Source organism: Heterocephalus glaber, unplaced genomic scaffold (assembly GCF_053883595.1).
Source record: "Heterocephalus glaber isolate CG9 unplaced genomic scaffold, H.glaber_assembly_v1.0 deba00001761, whole genome shotgun sequence".
In the NCBI taxonomy this organism is placed as follows: domain Eukaryota; kingdom Metazoa; phylum Chordata; class Mammalia; order Rodentia; family Bathyergidae; genus Heterocephalus; species Heterocephalus glaber.
The window spans coordinates 2,828,637-2,851,075 of record NW_028258458.1 but is presented as its reverse complement, the minus strand read 5'-3'; the positions used below and the strand labels follow the sequence as shown (position 1 = coordinate 2,851,075).

Here is a 22,439-nt window from a genome sequence, read left to right as displayed (position 1 = left end):
TCCCACAGTGGCAGGATCACAGGCGTGTGCTGCTGCGCAGTTCTACTCGGTTCAGGCATGTGCCTTGAATGTGCGGGCTGCTGACTGACCCCACCCGACACCTGAGCAGATCCTTACCACACAGGGCTCAGGCTCCACTCCAGGTGGGGCCACCCCAGTGCCTGGGCCCACAAGGCTGTGGGACTAAGTGGATGTGGGTCAGACAACAGCCATGAAGACATCTTCCAGGAGAAACAAGAACCCTGCAAGGGACTCTGGGTACAGGTCAGCGAACCAGGCTTGTGGCCCTGAACAGGCAGGTGCCGTGATGCACGCCTGGAGGACACAGCGAGACCCTGAGTGTGGCTCCGCTGTTTCCCTGTGAGAGGCTGGTGCATGAACCGCCTGAGCTGGGGCTCCACACACACACTGATGGCCCACCTCCAGCCACCCTGGGCCTCCTGGGGCTGCCTCTTGGGCCATCTTTACAGCTGCGTGTCCACTGGGCTGCCGAGCCAGCCTGGAGCCCACACTCCCAATGCCAGGGACAGTCCACCAGCCAGCCAGTTGGCAGCACCTCACTCTGCCCTCGAGACCTTCACCAGCGGGACAAAGGGGGAAACTAAGGCTGAGAGTCAGCTCAGCTGGGGACAGAGGCCCCAGCCAACCTCTGCTCCACCAAGCCTGGGCGTGGGCTGTGAGGCTGTGATGCTTCTTGCCAGGGCTGCTCCAAGGGCCTCCGCCACTTGCTCCCAGCCCCAGCCGACCCCTCAGGGACCCTGTCTCCCATCTGGGTCAGGTGCTGGGACCCTGTGTGACAGTCACTGTGCCCGGGGCACCGCTGATGTCCCTGCTGTCCCTTCCTCCTGCCTCTCCTGCATGTGTGGTATGGGGACAGAGCTGGGGCCCTCTGGGGCTTGCGGCACCTGTTCTTTGGCCGGGGCTGTCCCAGGTGCGGGGAACACCACATGGCCTGGGGACCTGAGCAGGCAAGACAGGAACCCTCTGCGAGGGCCCTCCTGGAGGAGGCCTGGGTGCTGAGGCTCTCAGGGGCAGCAGGACAACACGTCAACACATCCCAGAGCCACAGTCCCGGATGCACCCGGCTCGGGGCCCTGCCTGCCCTGGGCAGCTGGTGCTAGACAGCAAGGTTGCCAACTTGGACGCTGCCACCATCCAGGGCTGCCTGCGATGACGCAGCAGTCCCCTCCCCTGCAGCGGCTGACACCCAGACGCAGCTGACGTCCTGCAAATGTTCGCCCTTTCATGCGACTTCAAGCACTCACAGCTGTGGGCCGTGCAGTGGTCAGGCTGCTGCCACGGCTCTGATCCCAAGGCTAGGGTCTCTGCACTGGGTCAGCACCACGCTGGTCCACGTTGCCCCAGCCGGCCCCACACCTGGCTCCGCTGCTGGCAGCACAGGCCTCCCGCCGCCTGCCAGGCCTCCCCACCTGCGCGGTGACCGCATCCTTTCTCTTGTGGTCCTGGGGCTGGAACCCAGGGCCTCGCGCTCAGCCATATCCTCAGCCCTGTGACACTGGTCTTCCTCTGTAGTCCAGGCTTGGTTGACCTTGACCTTGCTAGGCTGCCCAGGTTGGTCTCGAGTTCCCCAGCCCCTGCCTCAGTCCCCTGAGAGCCAGGGTGGCAGGCATTCCCCAAACCCCTCCTCCACACACTGACAGCACTGCTCAGTGGGCCTCAAGCCCTGTCCCTGCGCCCATCCTGTGCGTCCCGCCCCAGCTCCCGGCAGCCAGGCCCGTGGCACGCTTCTCTCCCCTGCATCCCCTCCATGAGTGCCGGCTTCCCATGGGCCACGCAGGGAGCAGAGGACCCGACATCCCTGAGCGCAAGGGCGGCCAGCAGCGCTCTGCCTCGCACCTACCCAGGGCGTTGGGCGGCTCTCCATGGGCAGTGGGGTCAGGGTGGGGCAGCAGGGCACGGGGCCTGTCCTCTGCCGCCCTCTCCTTGTCCCTGTGCTTCTTGGACTTCTTCCTGGGCTTGCTGCGCACGGGGCTGCCTTGGGGCCCATCAGGCTGGGCACAGTCTGTCAGAGGGGGGAGGCTGAGGGGTGCAGTGGGGGCCGGGATGGCCGTCTCCCCTCGTGTGCAGTCCTGACTGCTGTGGCCCTGGCTGACATCGGCCAGGGAGTCGTGGGCGCGTGGGGGCTCCAGCCGCAGGGGCAGGTGGGCGTCAGGCGGCGGCCCGGACGTGGGCAGGAGAGCCTCCCGGCCGTTGGGTGCACTCGGCCTCCCGTTGAGGGCAGGCTGGGCTCTCTGGGTGAAGTGCGAGATCCTGGGCTTCTTGTGGATCAGGGGGTCGATGAAGTCAAGGGGCTGCAGCCGCTTCTGCAAAGGAAAGGGGTGATCACGGAGGGGAGTTGGGCGCTGGGCTTTGGCCCCAGAGAGGCCCGCTGCCTGGATTCCTGCGGGGCCTGTGCTGGCCACACGGGGGCGTCCGGACACCACGCCAGGCCTGTAGGGCTGGCACTGCCTGCTTAGCCCCACAATGTCAGCCTGAAGGGGCCCCGTGGGGTCTGCTTCCAAGTATCACTCTACTGGGCACGTTCTCCAGACAGGGACAGGGACAGGGCCAAGAGGGCCAGGAGACTAAGGGGCAGTGACCCCAGCACAGGGCGGGGGCAGTGGGAAGGCCATACCTGGGCGGGCGAGGCTGGGCGCCCGTGCTCCGAGGGAGGGCTGCAGGCAGCGGGCTCTGTGTTCTGCGGCTGGCACAGCTTCCTGCGGAGGGAAATGGGTGGTCAGGGGCCCCCTCGGCACCCATGGTCTCCCACCCCATTGTCGCCCTGGGGACAGGGTCGCTGCCCTGAGAAGCAGAGCCGAGCCGGGCAGGGCAGGGTGACCTAGGGACTCCCCACCAGCGTCTGCTGTGGGCTGGACAGGCCCAGGGAGTGCTGGGAGGTGGCGGGAGAGACAGGGCCCCAGGGAGGGTAAGGGCGAGATGAGGTGACAAGGAGCCCCCCAGTGCTGTGCAGGGAAGGGCGGGGGGGCCGCAGCCCTGTGCACTGACACTCGGGACCCTGCAGCAAAAAGGTAGCCACACGGGATCCGGGGCTCACCAGGAGCCGCAATCAACCTCTTTGCTCCCTTGGCCACCCGAGGGGACTGAGCCGTCCTGATGCCGGGAGGCCCAGTCCTGTGTCCAGCATGACACCTGCACCTCCAGATGCATCAGCAGGGAGACAAAGACCCCTGGCAGGCAGCCCACCATGTCGCGAACGGCTCAGCTGAAGAGCCCATTCCTACCACAGGACATTATACTCAGCCTGGACCAGCCACCGAGGCAAGCCTGGAGTAACGCACGGGTGCCAGCAGCCACGGCCGAACCCGGCCAGGCGCAAGACCCCACCTTCGGAACCACACGGCTCCTGTGAGCAGCTACTCGGCCCACACAAACTGCATCTCGGGAAAGCTGTTACTTTTTAAAATCTCCTCAGGGAAAGCCGATCAGAAATGATGTCACTGCCAGAAAACAGGAACACAACACCAGGAAAGAGCAGCAGGAGACTCGGAACCCGAAGTGATGGAGACAGAGATGGGATGCGGAGGTGAACCAGTCCCCCGACGTGTTCTCCGGAAGAGAACAGTGCAAGGAGAAGACAGACAAGCAGAGCCTGGGGGGCCTTCTCTCAAGCCTGGGACAGAGGCAGTGTCAGGGGCCCTCGGGCTGTGGTGCCGTCCCAGGGGGCCCTTCTGTGACTGCGTGGGTGGACCAGCAGAGCAGCTGCACACTGATCTGCATACTTGGGGAGGCTGAGGCAGGAGGATCGCCTCGAGGTCGAGGCCAGCCTGGGCTACATAGGGAGTTCAGGGCCAGCCTGAACTACGAAGGAAGACCCTGCCTCAGAAAAAGAAAAAAAGAAAAAAAAAAGTAATAAAGGGCTGGGGATGGAGCTCAGTGTGAGGGTCCTGAGTTCAGTCCTCAGTACTGGGAAAGCAAAACCAGTCCCAGGAGCTGTGCTCCCTGAGCTCCAGGGAGGAGTGGGCCACAGCCACAGGGGCTGGGGCTCACAGAGAGAGAGAAGCTTAGGTGCTATGCGTGGGGCTCAGGCCCTGGGGGGACCCCTGAAGGGAGGAGGCTAGAGGTGGGTGCCAGGCAGTACTCGCTCTCAGGACCTGCCCAGGCCGCCCCCGTGACAAGACACCCAGCCCTGCCCACAGCTCCCCGCAGGGCCCCTCTGGCTGAGGACAGAGCTGTGCGCATGGCCCTGCAGGTGACCCCTGGTGTGAGGTGGCCACTGGAGACGCTGGCCCACGCCAGGAGCCGAGCGGCTGTGGCCTCCAGAGGCTGCAGCTCACAGGATGATGTGGAAGCGGCCTTGAGTGGGGCGGTGGGCAGGCGGGGAGGCTCCTGCCTGGCCGGGAGTTGCAGCACGGGCATCAGGCCCTGAGGACCAGGCTGTGCGGTGCTGGCTCAGGTGAGCAGGGCTGGTGCCCGGGTTGGGGGCTGGGGGCGGAGACCCCCAGAAAGGTGGCCGCACTCCCACACAGACACCCAGGTCTTGTCACAGCTGTGTCCCCTGCCTGCCTCCGCAGCTCCCAGGACCCAGTGAGTGCGAGGATGGAGCGCCGTCGCACACTCCTTCCCCGAGGTCACCGTGCCCTACTTTAATACCACACCTGCACTGCTGGGCCTCAGACCCAGCAAAAAGCAGAAGAGCTCATGGCCCGGGAGCCCGAGGCTCCTCTCCACAGGAAGCCCACACCGCGCCCCCGCGGACCTGGTCTCATAGCCAAAGGGGACTCGGGGAGCAGCGCTGCTCAGTCCCTGAGGGGCGGCAAGAAAGGCCGACTGTTGGGGCTCTGCCTGAGGCTTTGGGGTCAGGGCTGGTGGCCACAGGGACACCGACGGGAGAGGGTGGCCGGGCGGTGGGGACAGGCGGCCTTACCGCGTGAGCACACGCTTCAGCAGCTGCTGATCCCCCTCGGAGTAGCCGGGCCAGTCCTTCTGCACATCCTTGTACACGCAGTCCCTCAGTGTGCACGTGCCGTCCTTGGCGCTCACGTTGGCCACCTGCAAGACAGCAGCGTTAGGGCCGGGGATTCAGCTCGGTGCTTCCGGTGTCTGCCACGGAAGTGAGAGGACCTGAGTTCCATCCTGGTACCAAAAAAAAAAGATGACAGCAGCATCCCCCGAGGGAAGCCCCACAGACGGGCAGCAGGCGCAGTGGCGATCTCGACGCCCAGGATGCAAGGGACGGAGACTTCCTGCTGCTGCCCGTGGCCCCACACGTGCCCTTCGGGGCATGGAGGGACGAGAAGAGCCATGGTGAGCTTCCAGCAGGGCAGCGTCCCATCTCCGCTTGAGATGCATGCGAGCCCCATCCCTTCTAGGGCGCAGCTCCCAGGGCAGAGGTGCCCGGCAGGGGCGCCATCCCCGAGCTCCCGCCGGCTCCCAGGACGCTTGGCTGCTGTCCCGAGGGGGCACCAACAGGCTCTCGGGCCCTGGCTGAGGGATGCCCTGTGGCGGCTGCTCTTCCCGTGCCCCTGCTGCAGCCTGAGGGCCTGTGGCCACTCTCCATGTGTGACTGCTTGGGGCCAACAGACGTTTCTCCTGCTGCGTGGCGCCCTTCACAGGTTCTCGGCGCCACGTGTGACTGTCCTCGGCCACTCCCAGAGGTGGGCCTGGCGGGTCACAGCCCCAGGTGTCCCCACCCTGAAGGACACCCTTCTTGGGCTCCCTGGGCCCTCCCTGCGGCACATACTGCCTTTGGTCTTCACGTGGGACGTTTCCGCCGAGAGCGAGGGGCCTCGGAGGGACACAGCTGTCACTGCTGGTCCCCAGTCTGGTGGCCGGCGGAGGCTGGAAATGACGGCCAGGTGAGGCGCACCCCCAGACCTCCCCCTCTGAAAGCTTGCGGTCCTTCAGCTCGGGGAGTGGCACTTCCGGGACGGGCCAGACTGGCTGAGCTGGGGTGAGTGGTGTGGACACTGTGCCCACTGACACTGAGCCAGTCACCCAGAGAAGACGGGTCCCAGCCTGTGCTGGTGGGCAGCCTGTCTCAGTCTCCCTGTGTGGCTGGAGATGGCCCTGCCACACTTCGCTCTGCATTCCTGAGGCCCTCACTGAGCACTAAGGACCTCTGCGTCCCGTGCAGGTCTCGCCTGGATTGCAACTTCCTGGATGCCTCATTGGCCCCTCTGCCTGGGCCATGAAGCCAAACACGCGCTTGCTATTGCCTGGGCTGCTCCTGAGCAAGCAGGGTGGAAAGTCAGGGCCGGGTCCTTGCTGGCACGTCCTCGTCCTCATCCAGACTCAGCCCAGATGGCATCGCCTGCGGCTGCGGTGGCCTGGGTAACAGGCCCTGGGCCGGTGCTGCCATACGAGGGGCAGCTCAGTCTTCTCCACAGAGGCCCCCATCACCACCCCGCTGCGTATGGAGTGCTTGGGCGGGTGATGGCCCTCTGTCCACAGGTCCTCAGAGGGGAGCCAGGGCTAGGACGCAGCTTCATCAATGCCCCTGAGCACCAGGCTTTGGGGGCACCTGGGCCAGCAACACGAGAAGCCTGGCGAGCACCCAGCACGCAGGAAGCGCGTCCTCCCTGCAGCACTGACACCCCAACCCTGCACGGCACAGCGTGTCCCGGGTGCAAGGCGGGCGGGATAGGAGCGGATGGCTGTGATCCCATCAGCCACCACCGAGCACAGGCTCGGGCGCTCCCCTCCACAGTGCCGTCCAGTTCTCCAGGGCGAGTGCCCACAGCCTGGGTGATTCACAGACACATAGGAGTTGCTCCCTGCCCCAGGGTCCCAGGGGCCAGGGAACCTCAGGACCTCGTGTGGGTGAGGGGCAGGGGAGGAACTTGGATGTTTCTCCATGGCAGGGTCCACCTGCTGGCACCCTACTCCCGTCCTGGGCTCTGCCCGACAGGTGGCAGTGATCAGAGACTTCCAGCCTGTAGCCCCTCGACATTCGCCCCAGTGGCTGCCTCACAGCCTAGCCCCGTGCCTGCCACCGTACCTGCTGCAGCAGCCCGTCCAGCGCATCCTTGTCCACCTGCGCCAGCCCATCCTTTTGCAGCCGCAGCAACAGCTCAGCCTTGCGGTAGGGCCTCAGCGCCAGGAGGTGCAGCACTCGGTCCCGGAAGGGCCGCTGGGACACCGTGCCTGGCCCTACCCCACTCGAGCTGCTCTTCCTGATGGCGTTTGCCAGGTTGATGGGGGTCGCCCGCTTGCGGGAGGGCACGGCATCCACCGCCCCCGGGGCTGGCTTGCGGAACTGGACCTTCTTGCCTGCAACGAGAGCCTGGGTGTTAGGGGCAGTGGGGCACGGCATTGGCACTGGGGTGCAGGAGCCCGCACTGGGTGGCACAGGCAGAGCTGCCGAGATGGCTGAGATCCCGGGGGCCCAGCTAGGGGCGGAGGCTCTCCCGAGGGCTGGCCACTGCCCTTGGCCCTCATGCCCTATGTCACAGCATGGAAAGATGTGTTCCTAGGCCCGGGGCCCACACACCCCTTGGGCTCTGCTCTGTGACACCCTGGCAGGAGGGCTGGGCCTGGTCCTCACAGCCTGAAGGGAAGACACAGGCAGAGGAGCTGTGCACATCGAGACCTTTCCTGCTGTGCGAACGTGGTGCAGGGATGGAGCCCAGGGCTTCGCAAGTGCTAGCCGAGCATTCTACCACGGAGTGGCACCCCAGCCCTTTGTACAGTTTTTTTTTTTTATTTTTTTGGTACCCAGGATCGAACTCAGGACCTCGCGCTTGCGAGTCAGGCTGTGGAACCACTGAGCTAAATCCCCAGCCCTAGAAATGGTGATTCTTTTTTTTTGTAAAGGAATAGAACTCAAGACCTTGTGTTTTCAAGGCAGGCGGCGGCACCACTGAGCTAAATCCCCGGGCCCAGTTTTTTATTTTTGTGGTTCGGTGGTCTGGACTCAGGACCTGCACACTGAGCTATGTCCCCAGCCTTTTTATTTTGAGGTGGTCTCACCAAGATGTCCAAGCTGGCCTTGAACTTGAGATCCTCCTGCCTTGGCCTTCTTATGTGCAGGAATCACAAGCATGTGTCATGCTGCCCGGCTGTATTTATATCTTAGGGAGGAGTGTTTGCACCAGGATACCAACCGTTTCAGAAACCATCTGGGACACAATTAGTGTGATGAGACAAATCTTTTAACTGAGTTTTGGGCCAAAGAACCACATACTCATGTGAGCAGACCCCCACGTTTCCATTCTGAGCATCCTAGGCTGGCACCTCGTCAGCTGCCCCTCGCCGCCACCCAGAGCCCTAATGCAATGGGTGACTCAGGCACCGGCTGTAGAGGGGATCAAGTCCTGAGCAAGGTGGCCACTGAGGGCCGGGGGTCGGGCCCACTGCTTAGGAGAACCCAGGCCTGAGATCCTCACAGCTCTATGCTGCCCCGCCTCGCCCCTTGCTCTCAGAACCTGGCGCCCTTCTCTCCCGTGGCCTGTTTTGATGACTTCTTCCTCGCCTCTGCCAAACCTGACAGTGGAAGCCCATGGCTGGCCGAAGGCCACTAACAGAACCATGCTCTTCTTCCCGCTCCTCACTGTCTCCATGTCTCTGCACACCGTGGTGGTGTCCAGGCTGTGCAGCAGTCACACTGGCAGCAGCCACTGGACACCAGCTCACTGGCACTGTACCCCGCGTCTCCCGGGAACCCATGTCTGCTGGCAGGGGAAGGGCCCCAAAGCCACCGCCCGGAGAGGACCCTGCAGTTCCCAGCTCCAGGTGTCCTCAGTCACAAGTGCCACAGCCCAAGTGCGGCTGCCTCGTGACGCTGGCAGTGGTCCTGGCACACCGTTGGGGCCAGCCCTCTGGTGCCCACACAGCAGACTCCTGCCCACCGAGGGCCGCCAGGTCTCACCCAGGTAGCGGCCTCCGGCCTTGATGACGATGGTGCCTCGGCTCCGTGTCTCCTCCTCTGCCTGAGCCATGCTCTCTCGGGCCTTCTGGTAGGAGTCGTCAGTGGCACACACTGTGACCTTGTCCTGGATGCTGCCCAGGCAGTCCAGGTGGACGTCCCCACGGCTGCAAGACAAGGGACAGGACAGGGCTCAGACACCGCCACTCAGAGCACAGGGAGTCAGGTGGAGCGGGGCCAGGGCCTCACCTGGACACATATTGCTGGATGCAGTCGAAGCTGCCCTGCGGGCTGTCCCGGCCAATGTTGGAGAGGTAGAAGGAGAAGGTCCGGACCTCCTCAGGGCAGTCGGGCTGGGGGATGCAGATGTGCTGCGAGCGGAGGACAGGAGAGGCGTCACTGAGGCTCTGCCTGGCCCACGCAGCCGTGCACCTGAGCTGTCTCCGCGCCACCTCCCCGGCACACCACTCAGGGGAGTGCCATGCCACTGTCCCCCATGACACCCCTGCTCTGCTGCCTGCAATGACACTGCCAGGGCAGGTGGCGCCCTTGGGCTGGGGCAGGGGCCCTGTCTGGCTCTGAGCAGCGATGGCACCGCGCCCACCCAGAGGCAAGGTCCCCACCTCAACTGTGTGACTCTGGGAGGCAGCCTGACAGGGCGGTGACTCCGTTTCCCACCCAGCAAATAGGGAGGTTGGCCTTGGGCACAAGGTCCTAGGGACACGGCCACACGATTGGCTGTTTACAGCCCTGCAGCCACAAGCAAGGCAGGAACTGGCCTGGAACAGCTCACAGGTGGGCTCCCAAGTGGCACACGACACAGTGTGCGTGCCACAGTTCATACTGTGACCTCGGACAGTGCCTGCAGGCGGAACAGACATGGCGGCATCTGCAGACAGCACACAGGTGGCCTGGGCTGCCAGGACACAGCTGGGCAGGGCGTGTCACACTTCTGGCTGGGTGCCACCTGCCTACTGCTGAGGAAGGGCCACCCGGAGACGGTCATGGGGACCTCCCCACACCAAGCTTCACCCTCCCTGGCTGGGATGCAGCTCGAAGGGCTGTGCTGGGCCACAGGAAGACACAGGCACCTCCTGGGGCCAGGCCTACACCAAGATGGCATAGCTACTTGGCAGGTTGAGTGGGCCAGGTCCGCACACAGCCGGAACCTGCCTCAAGAGGGAGCCTCAGCTTGCACCCTGGTCTCCCCAGCACCCTCTGGCCCTGAGCACATCCCTGTCGCCTGCTGCAGAAAGAGCCCCAGCCTGAGAAGCAGAGCTGGAGACCCGGGGGGGGGGGGGGAGTCACAAGGCGCCAAGAGCACGGGCAGACGCGTGCTGTACGGTGACTGCCTGGGGGACCCCTTGCCTGTGCTGCCCCCCCGACCCTTCCCAGTCCCGTGCCCGGCGCCCTCCCAAATGGCAGAGGCTGGGTTTTAGTGTCTTGGAAGTGGCAGACACACGCGGGGCATGGTCACCCCAAGGGGCCCCGCTCCTCCCTGGCTCCCAGACTGAGCCCCAGGGCACTCACAGCTCCTGTTCCAGCAGGCAGAGAGCCCGCCACCGCCAGGCCACCCGCCACACTGCTGTCACAGGGACAATGGTGGGGACAGGGAACGGAGGACAGGCACTCAGGAGGCCCAAGGCTGCTGGTGCCCAGGGGGGACACAGGCAGCGGCGGCGGTCTCTGACAGTGGCTGCTCAGCTGCTGGCTCACGGTCCCCAGGCGTGGGAGGACAGGGTGCCCGCTGGTGGAGCAGTCCAGGAACAGGTCGCCTGCGCCCAGTTAAGCACTGACCCGAGTGCTAGGACAGGGCCGGGGCACGGCCACTGCTCAGCAGGGACGGTGCCTCGCAGCAGGCAGGCCTTGGCCCCTGCTGGGGGCTGCTGGCGAGTCCCAGAGACTGAGGTCCTGAGTGCCCCACGAGAGCGCCAGCCGCAAGCCCCTGAACTGCCCTGGAACTTGCACTTCTCCCGCCTCAGCCTCCCCTCCCAGACCGCTGGGTCTCCGAGCAGGTACAGGGCGGGGGGGGGGTGCCCAGGGACCCCCAGCCTGGCCCTGGGCCAAGCCGGCAGCCCATCCTGTGAGTCTGCCCCGTGGCCAGCAGGGGGCGCAGGCCCGTCACAAGCCGTTCCCCGGGCCCTGCAGCGAGCCCTCTGTAACCAGCCCCAATCGGCCAGCCTCTATGGCAGTGGCTCGGGGCTGGGAGCTCTAAAGACATAAATGAAGTTCTGCTTGGGGGTAGCGGAGTGGTGGAGGAATATCCCTGGACATTCCACTGCAAGATAAAACCAAGATAGAGGCCAGGCCTGTCCAGATGGCGCGGCTCTCTTGTGAAGTGTGGGCTGCTGTCCCTTGAAGATGGGCGCATCTCCAGCTCGGCCCTCTGCTCTGCCCCCAGAGTGCGTGGCCTGGCATGGTTAAGGTCAATCTAAGGATGCAGGAAGTAACGGAGCCAGGCTCGGTGTCTGGGCAGAGGGGTGGCCATGGCCATGTGGGGCTGAGCAGGGACACTGGCCAAGTGGTGCCAGGGAGGGGCCGGGTGCCGTGCCACCACACGCCACTCCTCTCAGGGCTCAGCCTGGGCTGGCCACCCTCCCTTGGCACGGTGGCTGGATGGCCCAGCAGCCCGGTCAAGCTCAGAGCTTCCCTGCCATCAGTGGCCTGGCCCTGCGGCCCCATGAGTTGACTCTGAACGTCAGGGGCGACATGTGACAAAAACACCGAGGTCAGGAGAGACAGGGCAGGGCGGGGATGGGAGTGACCGCGCACTGGGACCAGCTTCCCTTCCAGAGCAGATGAAATCACTCTAGGACCAGACAGTGGCAAGGGCCTAGGACCCTGTGCACAGACTGCAATCTGGGGCCACAGGCACCGAGAGAGCTCTGGGGCAGCTGGTAAATCCGGCCTGGTGGAGCTGGAGGAAAGACAGCCTCTAGCAGCGCTGGGATCCACTCCCATGTGCTGCAGACCGGGCCTAGACCCGTTTCTACCACACATACGTGCAAAGCAAGGCGCACCGAGAACTCAGTACTGAGACACAGGCACTTAACCCCCCAGGAGAGTAAGCGGGTAAGTCCTGAAGACACAGGCGCAGGCCAGGGCTTTCTGAACAAAAGCCCAATGGCATACGAAATAATATCGAGAGTCAACACATGGGATCATGTCAAATTAGCAAGCTTCTGCACAGCAAAGGAAACCACCAACAGAGTGAAAAGACAGCCTGCAGAGTGGGGAAGAAAAACTGCTAGCAAGACTCATATCTAGAATATATGAAGAACTCAAAACAATCAGACGCCCTCAAATAAAAGACCCAATCAAAAAATGAGCAAGTGACATGAACAGACATTTCTCAGAAGTACAGATGACCAATAATTATATGAAGAATGTTCCACATCGCCGGCATTACAGAAGTGCCAATTAGAACTACACTGAGGTTCTATCTCACTGCAGAAAGAATGGCCATCATCAAGAAATTGAGCTGGGGGTTTAGCTCAGTGGTTCTGCTGCCTGCCTCACAAGCGCAAGGTCCTGAGTTTGACCCCTGATAACCAAAAGAAAAAAAAAAAATTGAATAACAAGGCTGGGGATGTAGCTCAGTGGCGCTGTGCTGTGCCTGCCAAGTATAAGATCCTGAGCTCAATCCTCAGTCCTGCAAAAATAATTTAAAAATTAAAAAGAAAAAGAAATCGAATAACAAATGCTGCCAGGGCTGGGGGAAAAGGAACCCTCCTCCACTGCTGCTGGGAGTGGAAACTGGTGCAATCACTATGGGAGTCCGTGCAGAGAGTCCTCAAATAACTAAAACTGGAAATTCCATTTGAGCCAGTTCTTCCCCATCTGGTATCTTCCCTAAAGAGTTAAAGACATCACATTAGAGAGATACATGCATACCCTGTTTATAGCACCACAATTCATAAGAGCTAAATCTTGGAAGTGGTCTATATGTCCATCAACAGATGAATGGATAGAGGAAAATGTGGTATTTACACACAGTGGAGTACTACTCTGCTATAAAGAAACATAAACTTGGCCGGGGATTTAGTTCAGTGGTTTTGCCGCCTGCTGCACAAGCACAAGGACCCGAGTTCGACCCCCGGCACCGAAAAAAAAAAAAAAAAAAGAAGGATAAACTTGAGGCACTCATAGGTAAATGGATGCACCACGAGAATACAACATTACGTGAAATAAATCGGATACATAAGCTTAAATATCTCATGGCTTGTCTTATATGAAAAACCCAAAATATAAAGAGAGAGCAAAATAAAAGATAATAGGAAGTAGAGCGATCCTTTTCACATGGTTAGGGGATCCAGCAATGGAGGGGGGGAGGGGAGAAAAAAGGAATTGAAGGGAAAGAGGGAAGAGGGACAGAGCTGGAAGGAGCAGGGAGGGAAGGGTAGGGTAGGGGATGCCAAGTACCAAGATGTGCAATGTCGCGATGGCCGGATCATTAAGTCTGTAGAGAGCTCTAAGAAAAAAGAAACCTAAAGTCGATCAGCACCTGAGCGGCTCTCCCTGCCACCTCCGCCTGCAGCCCGGGCCCCTGCGGCCCTAAGGCCGGGCCTCAGGCGAGGGAACGGACAGCGTAGTGGGGCCCATAGTTCTAGCCGAAGTCTCAGCGTGTCACAGCCCTGCCTCGTCTTCGGGGAAGGAAACTGAGGCACACAGAGGCAGGCCCTGCTCGTGGCACCCAGGGCCCGGGCCCCACTCTGCAGCGCCCGCCCACTCCCCCGCCTGGAGACCACGCTGGGGAGGGGTGTCCCCCCCCAACCCCCCCCCGGCTGCACAGCAGGAGGCTGGAAGAAGCCAAGCGAGGGAGGAGCGCCCTCTGGTGGCGACCACGGCTGTCACAGCCTCCGTGTGTGCAGCGCGACTCCAGCTGTGGCTGGGACCAGGCCCACACGGCTGTGCGGCGCCCCTCCCACCACACGCCAGCTGTGGCCACCAGGGGGCGCCATCCTCCGGGCTGGGAGGGGACCTGGGCAGCAGGACGCTGACCCCTAACCCATGACCCCGGGGGCGTGTCCTAGGCTGCAGGGGTGGAGGACACGGGGCTCAGCGTCACCCCCAGGCCGAGCGACCCTTCGCTCCCTGGTTCAGGAGCCGCCCATGCCAGGGTCTGAGCGTCCCCAGGAGACAGGCTCTGAGGGTTCGGAGACGCCAGCCCCACGGGGCCTCTGCAGGTCCTGACAGTGGACCCAGGTCCTCACGCCCGGGTCAGACCCCCTAGGACACAGTGCAGGAAAGGCAGGAGCAGCGGCAAACCCCATGCGCCAGTGGGCGGCACCGGGCTTGAGACCCGGGCAGGCGTTGTGGGCACCTCAGCCTCTCTCCTCCCCCAGTGTTTCTGCGAGACTGCCATGTCAAAGGAAGAGTGTCAGCCAGGCAGGCCTGCAAGCCCAGCACTCTGGGAGGGTGAGGCAGGAGGATTTCGTCTGAGGCCAGCCTGGGCAACTTAGCAACTTAGCAGAGCTGGGGCAAAGGCCCTGGCTTGGATACCAGGTTCTGTGAGCAGAATGGAGCCTATCTCGGGGCAGTGAGGGCCCCTTTTCTCTCTGAGTCGGGGCCTCCCACCTAGGTTGGGACCCCACAGCCCTTGACCTCCGGGCGCTGGGTGGCAGGCGTGTGCCTCCTCAGCTGGCCCCGGCCTCTTCTGACTGCAGGGGTCGTGTGATCCAGCCTGTAGGCCAGGCAAGCAGGAAGGGGTGTCCGAGGGCCTGGGGGCAGCCTGGCTCAGCCCCAGCAGAAGTGAACAGGGCTAGCATAGGCCTCTGGGGCCAGGTCCCACCACTCCAAACTGACAGAGACAAAACCAACTCACCCCTTGGCTTCCTTGAAATCGGATCGATGGTCTCAGTGACACAGAATCCTACAATCAAACAGAATGGGAAAATGTCAACACAGAGTGAGAAATCCAGGCAAACTTCCCAGCTGCACATGGAGCAGGATGGAGTCAGTGTCGCCAGGGGAAGCAAGAAAACTGCATGTGCCTTAACACCTCAGGATGGGTCACTGGAGCTGGGTTTTGAAGCATCAATAGGAGTTCCTCCAACAGACACAGGGCTGGGGCTTCATAAGTGGCAAAACCAGGGCCTCAAGCCAGCAGCCTTGATGGAGAGGCTGGCAGTGGGCCTGGACTTGGGTCAGGAGTCCACACCATGCCCTCAAGCCCGTCACTGGGCTGTGACTCTCGTGGGAAGGAAGGAGGGCAGAACTCAGAATGCCAGAAACAGCTAGGGGGAGGACAGGGTGACTTGGGCACACTCGTGCCAGGGCCTGCACAGCCCCTTCCATCCCCACAAAGGCAGCAGCTTGGCCACATCCTGCCTCGAAAGCACCCTCCAGATGGAAGTCGGGCCATGGACACGGGACAGGTGAGAAACCAGGGCGCAGCCACCGCCGTGCCCACCCTGGGCAGGGGACTCAGGGGCAGAAGCAGAGCAGAGCGTGCCCAGGGCTGAGGCAGGGCCCCCAGCGAATGTGGGAACTGCCCAGGAGACCAGGGACCGCGCCCCACTCCAAGCCGCCTTTCTCCTGGGGCTGGGATGAAGAACAGCTCCACCACTTTGAGCCTGGTGGTGCCACTGAGCAGATAGGCAAATGGACCCAGGCTCTGTTAATCTGGAGAGTTGGGGATGGAACCCGGGCCTTTTTAAATTTTTTATCCTGAGACAGGGTCTCACTAAATCACTAAATTGCTCGGGGTGGGCTTGAACAGAAGATCCTCCTGTCTCAGCCTCCCGAGTACTGGGATTATAGGTGTGTGCCACCACACCTGGCTCTGTTAGTCATTCTTAACATGTGAGCAAGAAATGGGTGAAAGGAAATTGTTCAGTGACACAAGGTCCTCCTGGGGCCGAGGAGACAGTGAGGCAGAGCGGCACTGCCTCAGGGGCCGGTACGACGCTGGGGTGTGGCTGGGGATGCCAAGGTGGCCCCACGACTCAGTGTCCCCACATGGCGAGGCTGAGCAGGCACAGCCCCAATGTGGGACAGAGCCAGGGCCCAGTGTGCAGGGCTGGCGGCAGAGCCAGGACCGTGCCTCCCACAGCTGCTCCCACAGGCCAGGCCGGAAGCCTCCCTGCACTCAGTCCCCGAGGGCGTCTCCGGACCGGGCTGCTCCCAGAGGGGCAGAGGCTGCAGAGTGCTGAGCTCAAGTGCGTCTCCAGTGACCAGGCCCGGCAGGGCCCAGCCTCTGGCATGCGGGCTGTGTGGGGTCGCCTGCTGCTCAGCAGCACGGTGGTGGGCTGCCCCCCCCCCACACGTCCTGCACGCCACCTGTCCAGCCTTTACAGAGATGGTCGCCCTGGCCGCAGCCACAGAAGCCTGGTCACACAGCCTGGCCTGGCCGCTAGCAGCAGACTAGTTACCACCTGGAAGACATGGGCACAAAGGCAGGGGCGTGACTGGTGTCCCTGGACACAGGTGACACACCAGGCACCAGCCCACAGGCTCAGCAGCTTGGCGAAGCCCCGTCTGTAGCACACTGCTCCTCCTGCGGGGAGACTCCTGCCCTGTCACCTTCCCCATCCCTGTGGCCGTGCCCAGGCCCCGGGAGGAGGCGCCACTGGAGTGGGGGTACCTTGACGTCCCAGGGCCCAGGGCCACACGCCCTGCCTTTCACCAACTCCCAACTCCGAGGCCAGGCTGCAGCGTTTAATGACACAGCACAAAATCAAAGTCCCTGCAGGCAAGCTGAGGTAAAGCAGGCTTTCTGAAGAGTTCTACCCCATGCTGAAAGGACTTGGGCGTCACTAGGTCCACAGCAGTAACCCCGGCACTTAAAATTTTGTTAAGTGGCGGGGGAGGGGGTGTTTGCTCGGAATGGGCCCCTTCTTCGAATGAAACAAAAGTTTCTGTTGTCCCGAATAAAGTTCCCAGGTGTAACTGAGCAGCTGCTGTTCAAGTCCCCTTCACTTGCACAATGCATACCAGCTCCTGTCACTCTGTCACTCTGAAGAACTGGGGCAAAGCTGGCTGAGACACGGCCCAGCCTGCACCCGCCCCTGTCTACCTAGGGGTGCAGGGTCATGTGGCTTGTCTGTACAACCCAGCTGGCTCCCTGCACACAGCCCCGAGACCCAGGAGGTCACAGACTCATCCACTGCTTTAGCACTGGCACTGGGCACAGCGCCTGGCACACAGAGGGCTCTTTTGTGGGGCAAGGTGTGCTGAGGCTGAACCCAGGGCCTTCACCCACTGTCATCTTTTAGACACAGTCTCACTAACTTGCTAGGTGGCCCAGGCTGGGCTCAAACCTGCAATCCTCCTGCCTCAGCCTCCCAGGATGCTGGGATCACAGGCATGCGTCACCGGCACACCCAGCTCCAGCTGTGGCTGTCTAGCAGTGGATGTGGTGGCCCAGGCTGGAGGTGCCCAAGGGAGGAAGCAACTGCAGGGCACTCCACCTCCCGGCTGGCTCCTTGGGGAAGCTTCCTGCTCATGGCTGGGGAGCAGATGGGCGCTGGAGGAGGACAAGGGGCTGGGACGCGCACCAACACCCTGGGGGAGAGGGGAGCAGCCAGAAACACCCCGCGACACTGTGCACTGTCCCGGGGGGGGGTTCTCTCAATTCCTCTGCTGCAAGGGGCTGGATGCTCAGACCCCTGTCCAACTCTCGCAGGAGGGCAGGACAGAGTCCAGGGGAAAAGGACGCCAGCACGCAGAGGCAGAGCCGAGAGGACGGGGGTCGGGGAGCAAGGGCTCTGGAATTGGCAGTCCTGGATCCCTGGCGCTGGTGAGCTGAGGCAGAAGGGGCTGGGTGGGAAGTCCAGAGCTCAGCAGAGCTTAGCTCGGCCAAGGTGGACTCAGCGGCTGGAGAGAAGCTGAGGGAGCCGGGCAGACAGAGGGAGCACAAAGAGGGCCGCCGGTCCGGGGGCTGTCACCTCACCACACAGCAGGAATGGGGGCCCAGGCCAGCCTGGGGCCATCAGGGTCCCTCACCGTAGTGGCCCTGGAGCTGGCCCAGGTGGGAGGTGGACCCTCGCTGAGTGACTCAAGGACCCTCCCCAGGCCGGTCTCCATGGCTGGGGAGTGGCACCTTGGGCAGACTAGACCGCAGGCAGCCCCAGCGCCCAGCCTTTGCAGGTCCCCTGAGGACTTCTGTCCCCCTACCCGGTGCCATGCTGCATGCTGAGGGCCCGGGGCCGAGACAGACCCACACAGGACGGGGACACAGGCGGCCCACGTCAGGCCCCACAACAAGGCCATGATTAAGTCAAGATGGCGATGCCCGGGAGGGAGGAAAGGGGCAGGCGCAGTGCCACACAGCGGAAGGGGCGAGGCCCCCCTTTTCTGCTGAGACAGGGCTGGGGAGGAGGAACCTCTTGATGGCCCAGAAACCCCTGATCCTCTCCCCAGAACCAAGATGCTTCCGAGATGAAGCAACAGGAAGTGGCTTGTGAAATCCGCCCCCAGGGCCAGCACAGGTTGACAGAAGCGTCCTCTGGCAGGAGTCCTGCCAGCAGCGCTCAGCCCCGGGATGGGATACTGGCAGTGCCCACAGACCTTTGTGGCTGCACTGGGGCAGGATGCTGGCATCTGCTGCTCGACACCTGCAGCGCTGGGGATGTTCTCAGCTGCCCTGGGGGACCTGCCCGGGAAGCCACCATCACAGCTGAACTGGGGAATCCCAGGGGCAGCAGCCCTGTGTGTTTCACTAGATGAACTCAGGGAGAGAAAGGATGGGGCCTTACACACCCCGCAGGCCAGCAAGGCGGGCAGTCCCGAGTGACAGGGCCAGCGTGGAGACACCAGGGCCATTGCCTGGCAAAGGTGCAATGAGAGCTGCTGTCCCAGGCTGGGGAGCATTCAACAAGAGCAAGTCCTCATCTGCCATCGAATCTGGCCACTGGGAAGGTCGGGTGACAGCAAAGACACCTGGCATTGTTACACAAGGCCTTCTGCAAAAGCGGCCCCCGGCCAGCTGTGCCGGGCTGCCGAGAGCCCATGATGCCCTCTTGGCCCGGGCAGCTCACAAGCTGCACGCTGCCCAGGGTGCAGACGGAGGGCCCTGGCCACCACCTGGCCACCCCTCCAGTGGAGCACAGAGGGCTAGAAGTGTGCCCCAGCGGGAGTCACAGGCTGCTGCAGCCATGTCCACACTGCCCAGGGCCACCTAGACCTCTCCAGCTCCCGCAGGGAAGCCAGACGACAGTCACCTGACCACTGGAGGACGCCACCCGCCGTGTGGAGACAAGCATCCCCCAAAATGGCCCCAGGCTGCCCATGTGACAGGTGCGAACCAGGGTACACAAACAGCCGCCACAGCGGGTATTTCCACTCACTGAGATGCACCGGAAGTGTATGGAAAAAGTCTTAAGAACTCCTGACGCTGCCACCCCAGCTACTTAGGAGGCTGAGGCAGGAGGACTGCAAGTTCAAGCCCAGCCTATAGCAAGACTGTCTGAAAATAATAAAAAAAAACCCCAACACTACGGCCATATCACCCTGAACATGCCTAATCTCGTCAAAATTAAAAAGTACAAAGGGCTGCAGCTACTATATCACTGGAGCTCAGTGATATGTATTTGCCTAAATTCATTAAGCCCTGGCTTCCATCCTTAGTGCTATAAAAAAAATTAGAAAGAAAGAAAGAAAGAGAAAATAAAGGAAGGGAGGGCGGGAAAGAGAGAGGGCAAAAAAAGAAATCCTAACTGGGCGTGGTGGTGCATGTCTGTCATCCCAGCACTCGGGAGGCCAAGGCAGGAGGATCGTAAGTTTGAGGCCACCCTGGGCTGCACAGTGAATTCAAGACCAGCCTGGTGAGACCCTGTCTCAAAAAAAAAAAAGACTGCAGTGGCACAGACATAAACCTATAGTCACAGTGCTTGAGGCTGAGGCCGGAGGATTGTGAGGCCTAGGCCAGCCTGGATTACAGAGTGACATGCTATCTCAAGAAGCAAAAGAAGGGGCAGATGAGGCCCTCCAAAGCCCCGATGCCCCTGGAGCCCCGCTTCCTCTGCGGTCAGCAGCTGGCGCTCTGGGCACCGTCCTCTCCCAGTGCAGCCCGCCCCGCCCACTGCTCCTCCAGCCCCAGCAGCCTCTCCCACCACGTGGCTTCCTGTGGCCGTCTTGGCCAGTGCCACAGCTGGGTGTCCACACGGTGGAAATGTCCTCAGTCACATACTATCACGGGCTCCGGGGACGATTCCCCCAGCCTCTTCCACCTGCGGGGCCTCTGTCCCGTGGTCCCTGTCTGGGTCAGGCCTCCCTGTCTTTCTCACAAGGACACCGGCATGGCGGGCAGGCCCCCCTCCATGTAACTCAGGGCCCTCGAGAGGGCCAGGGCCTGGCTTGGGGGTAGAGCACCCACAGGGCCCTGGGTTCCAGCCTCAGCACCACCTGAAAGCAACAGGAGGAAAACCCTAACTCCGCCCCACCTGCAAAGTCCATCTGCCATCCTGGGCCCCGTGAAGCACCAGGGCCTCGAGGGTGACTCACTAGATGTGGTGCCCGGGATGCCTGCAGCGGTCCCAAAGGCTTGCTGCTTTTCCTGTCGAGTGTCACAAGCCCACTGAGGAACGCGCCCCCTTTGGCCGTCTGCCTCCTGAAGGACACGGGGCTGGCCCCACTGCGGGGAAGGAGGAAGGAGACCAGTGTCAGCACTCACAGCAGGTTTGTGGGAATGAGCTCTCCATTCACACACGGAGGGAGCTGCTGGCTGCCTCCTTGCCGGCCTCACCAGGTTTTGTTCTGGGGCTGTTTTAAGCCTCTTGGTAGGTACACAGTGACAGCTGACTAGGGTCGGAATCTGCATTTCCCTGATAACTGATAACGAAGCCATCTTCTTCTTTTTTTTGGTACTGGGGATCGAACTGGGGACCTTGTGCTTGTGAGGCAGGCAGCGGAACCACTGAGCTAAATCCCTGGCCCACGAAGCCATCTTCTTGAGCTAATCTGTCCGTCTGATATCTTCTTTAATGAAGTTGCCCAAATCTTTAACACATTTTCAAACACTGGGCCATTTTCTTTTTTTTTTTGTATCGTGGATCGAACTGGGGACCTTGCACTTGGGAGGCAGGCGGCGGAACCACTGAGCTACGTCCCCGGCCCGCCATTTTCTTATTATTGAATGTCCTGGGTTCTTACCCACTCTGGGTAGGGGAGCTTTGCCAGCTGAGGCAGGGTCTGTGCTGGGGGATGTGGGGGCAAAGCTGGGCCCGGCCTGCCTGCAGATAGAGCCGGCAGGGACTCAGCCCGCCTTTCCTCCACACCGCTCTGGCAGTGCTCATCTGGGAGCCTCCAGGGCACCTCCACAGCTGCCTGCGGGCAGGCACAGGGTCAGAAAGGGACAGCTCCTTCACAGCCCGCTGCAGCCTCTGAGGCACAGCCACCAGGGTCTGGCCGGCAGGAAGAGACCGGCCCAACCCGAGAAGGCCGAGCCCCAGGATGAGGCCTTTGGCTGTGGCGCTGAGCGCGGCCCCTGCAGGGCACCATGTGGCTCTGGCCCTTCTCTCCACGCAGAGAGCCCCTGCCGAGCTCATCACCAGCCACCTCTCACCCGCTCAGCCCCAGCCCAAGGGGCAAGGGGGCTGCCGACCTGCATGCCTGCTGACCCAGCGCGCAGTGGCGGAGCATCAGGGAGCGGCCGCAGCTCTCCCGGCTGTGTGGGGAACCCTGGGAGGAGCAGGTAGGGCCAAGCCGGCTCAGGCCATGCACACCAACACCCCGGAGCCAGGCTGCTGTGCGAGAGGATGGCCCAGCGTTCAGAGGGCAGCGGTCTTGGTTTTGTTTCTTGCTTTTCTTGCACAGTACTTGGGATTGAACTCAGGGGCACTACACCCACTGAGCTACATCCCCCCAGCCCCTTTCATTTTTCTAAGTTTTAGACTGGGTCTCAGTAAGCTGCCTAGACGGGCTTTGAACTTGCGAATGCTCCTGTCTCAGTCTCCTCAGCAGCAGGGGTACAGGCATGAGCCACCACGTCCAGCTAACTTTTCTTGAAGAAACGGAACCTAGGGCCGGGGATTTAGCTCAGTGGTTCTGCCACCTGCCCTTCAGGCGCAAGGAGCCAAGTTCGATCCCCAGTTCGCCCCCCAAAAAAGAAAGGAAGAAACAGAACCTGATATGGCCAAGGCTACGGTGCTATCCCCAGAGAGGCCCTCGGAGTGTCTGGGGTGAGGAGCTGCCCAGCCCCAGGCACTCAGGTCCTGTGTGGGGCAGAGTGGCTATCTTGGAGGAAGGGAGGCCCCGCTGCTCGCCTGTAACACAGCGGTCTTCTGTGACCACACACCAGGTGGCGCCTCCCTGGGACAGCCTGTGCTTCCACAGGGCACACACTTGGCAGTGCTGACTGCCGGAAGGGCCTGCCCTGCCCATGGGCTGGACTCCAGCTGCCAAGTCCAGCCTCCGGCACCCAGACCTGGCACCTGGCTTCTCCCCAGGAAGACAACTGTCCTCAGGGCAGGTGGCCCAGAAAAGTATCACCCCCTGAGCTCCTCGACCAGCAGCACAGAAGTCTGAGGGCTCAGCCATCAGGAAGGTGGGGTGCATGGGGAGACCCCACGGGGAGGCACATGGGGCTGGCAAGCCACCCCAGAGGTCGCATGCAGCCTGTGCTGGGAACAGGTCCCAAAGCCCTCGAAAGCCCAGCCATGCAGTAAGACTGAGG

General features: G+C 62.0%; 1 protein-coding gene across 2 annotated transcripts in view; it reads right to left on the bottom strand.

Annotated features, from left to right (window-relative positions):
- Nucleotides 1–22,439, bottom strand: part of Ell (elongation factor for RNA polymerase II) — a 44,066-nt gene that overhangs the window by 3,542 nt on the left and 18,085 nt on the right. The window contains exons 2-8 of one of the 2 annotated variants that reach the window (XM_087201908.1): nucleotides 14,649–14,696; nucleotides 9,074–9,195; nucleotides 8,828–8,991; nucleotides 6,959–7,230; nucleotides 4,886–5,010; nucleotides 2,636–2,717; nucleotides 1,919–2,324 (exon numbers count right to left, since the gene is read on the bottom strand). In XM_087201908.1, the coding sequence (XP_087058034.1) occupies nucleotides 1,919–2,324; nucleotides 2,636–2,717; nucleotides 4,886–5,010; nucleotides 6,959–7,230; nucleotides 8,828–8,991; nucleotides 9,074–9,195; nucleotides 14,649–14,696 (1,219 nt within the window). Of the gene's footprint in view, nucleotides 1–1,861; nucleotides 2,325–2,635; nucleotides 2,718–4,885; nucleotides 5,011–6,958; nucleotides 7,231–8,827; nucleotides 8,992–9,073; nucleotides 9,196–14,648; nucleotides 14,697–22,439 lie in introns of both variants that reach the window. The other variant, XM_004873368.3, reaches the window with a different exon arrangement.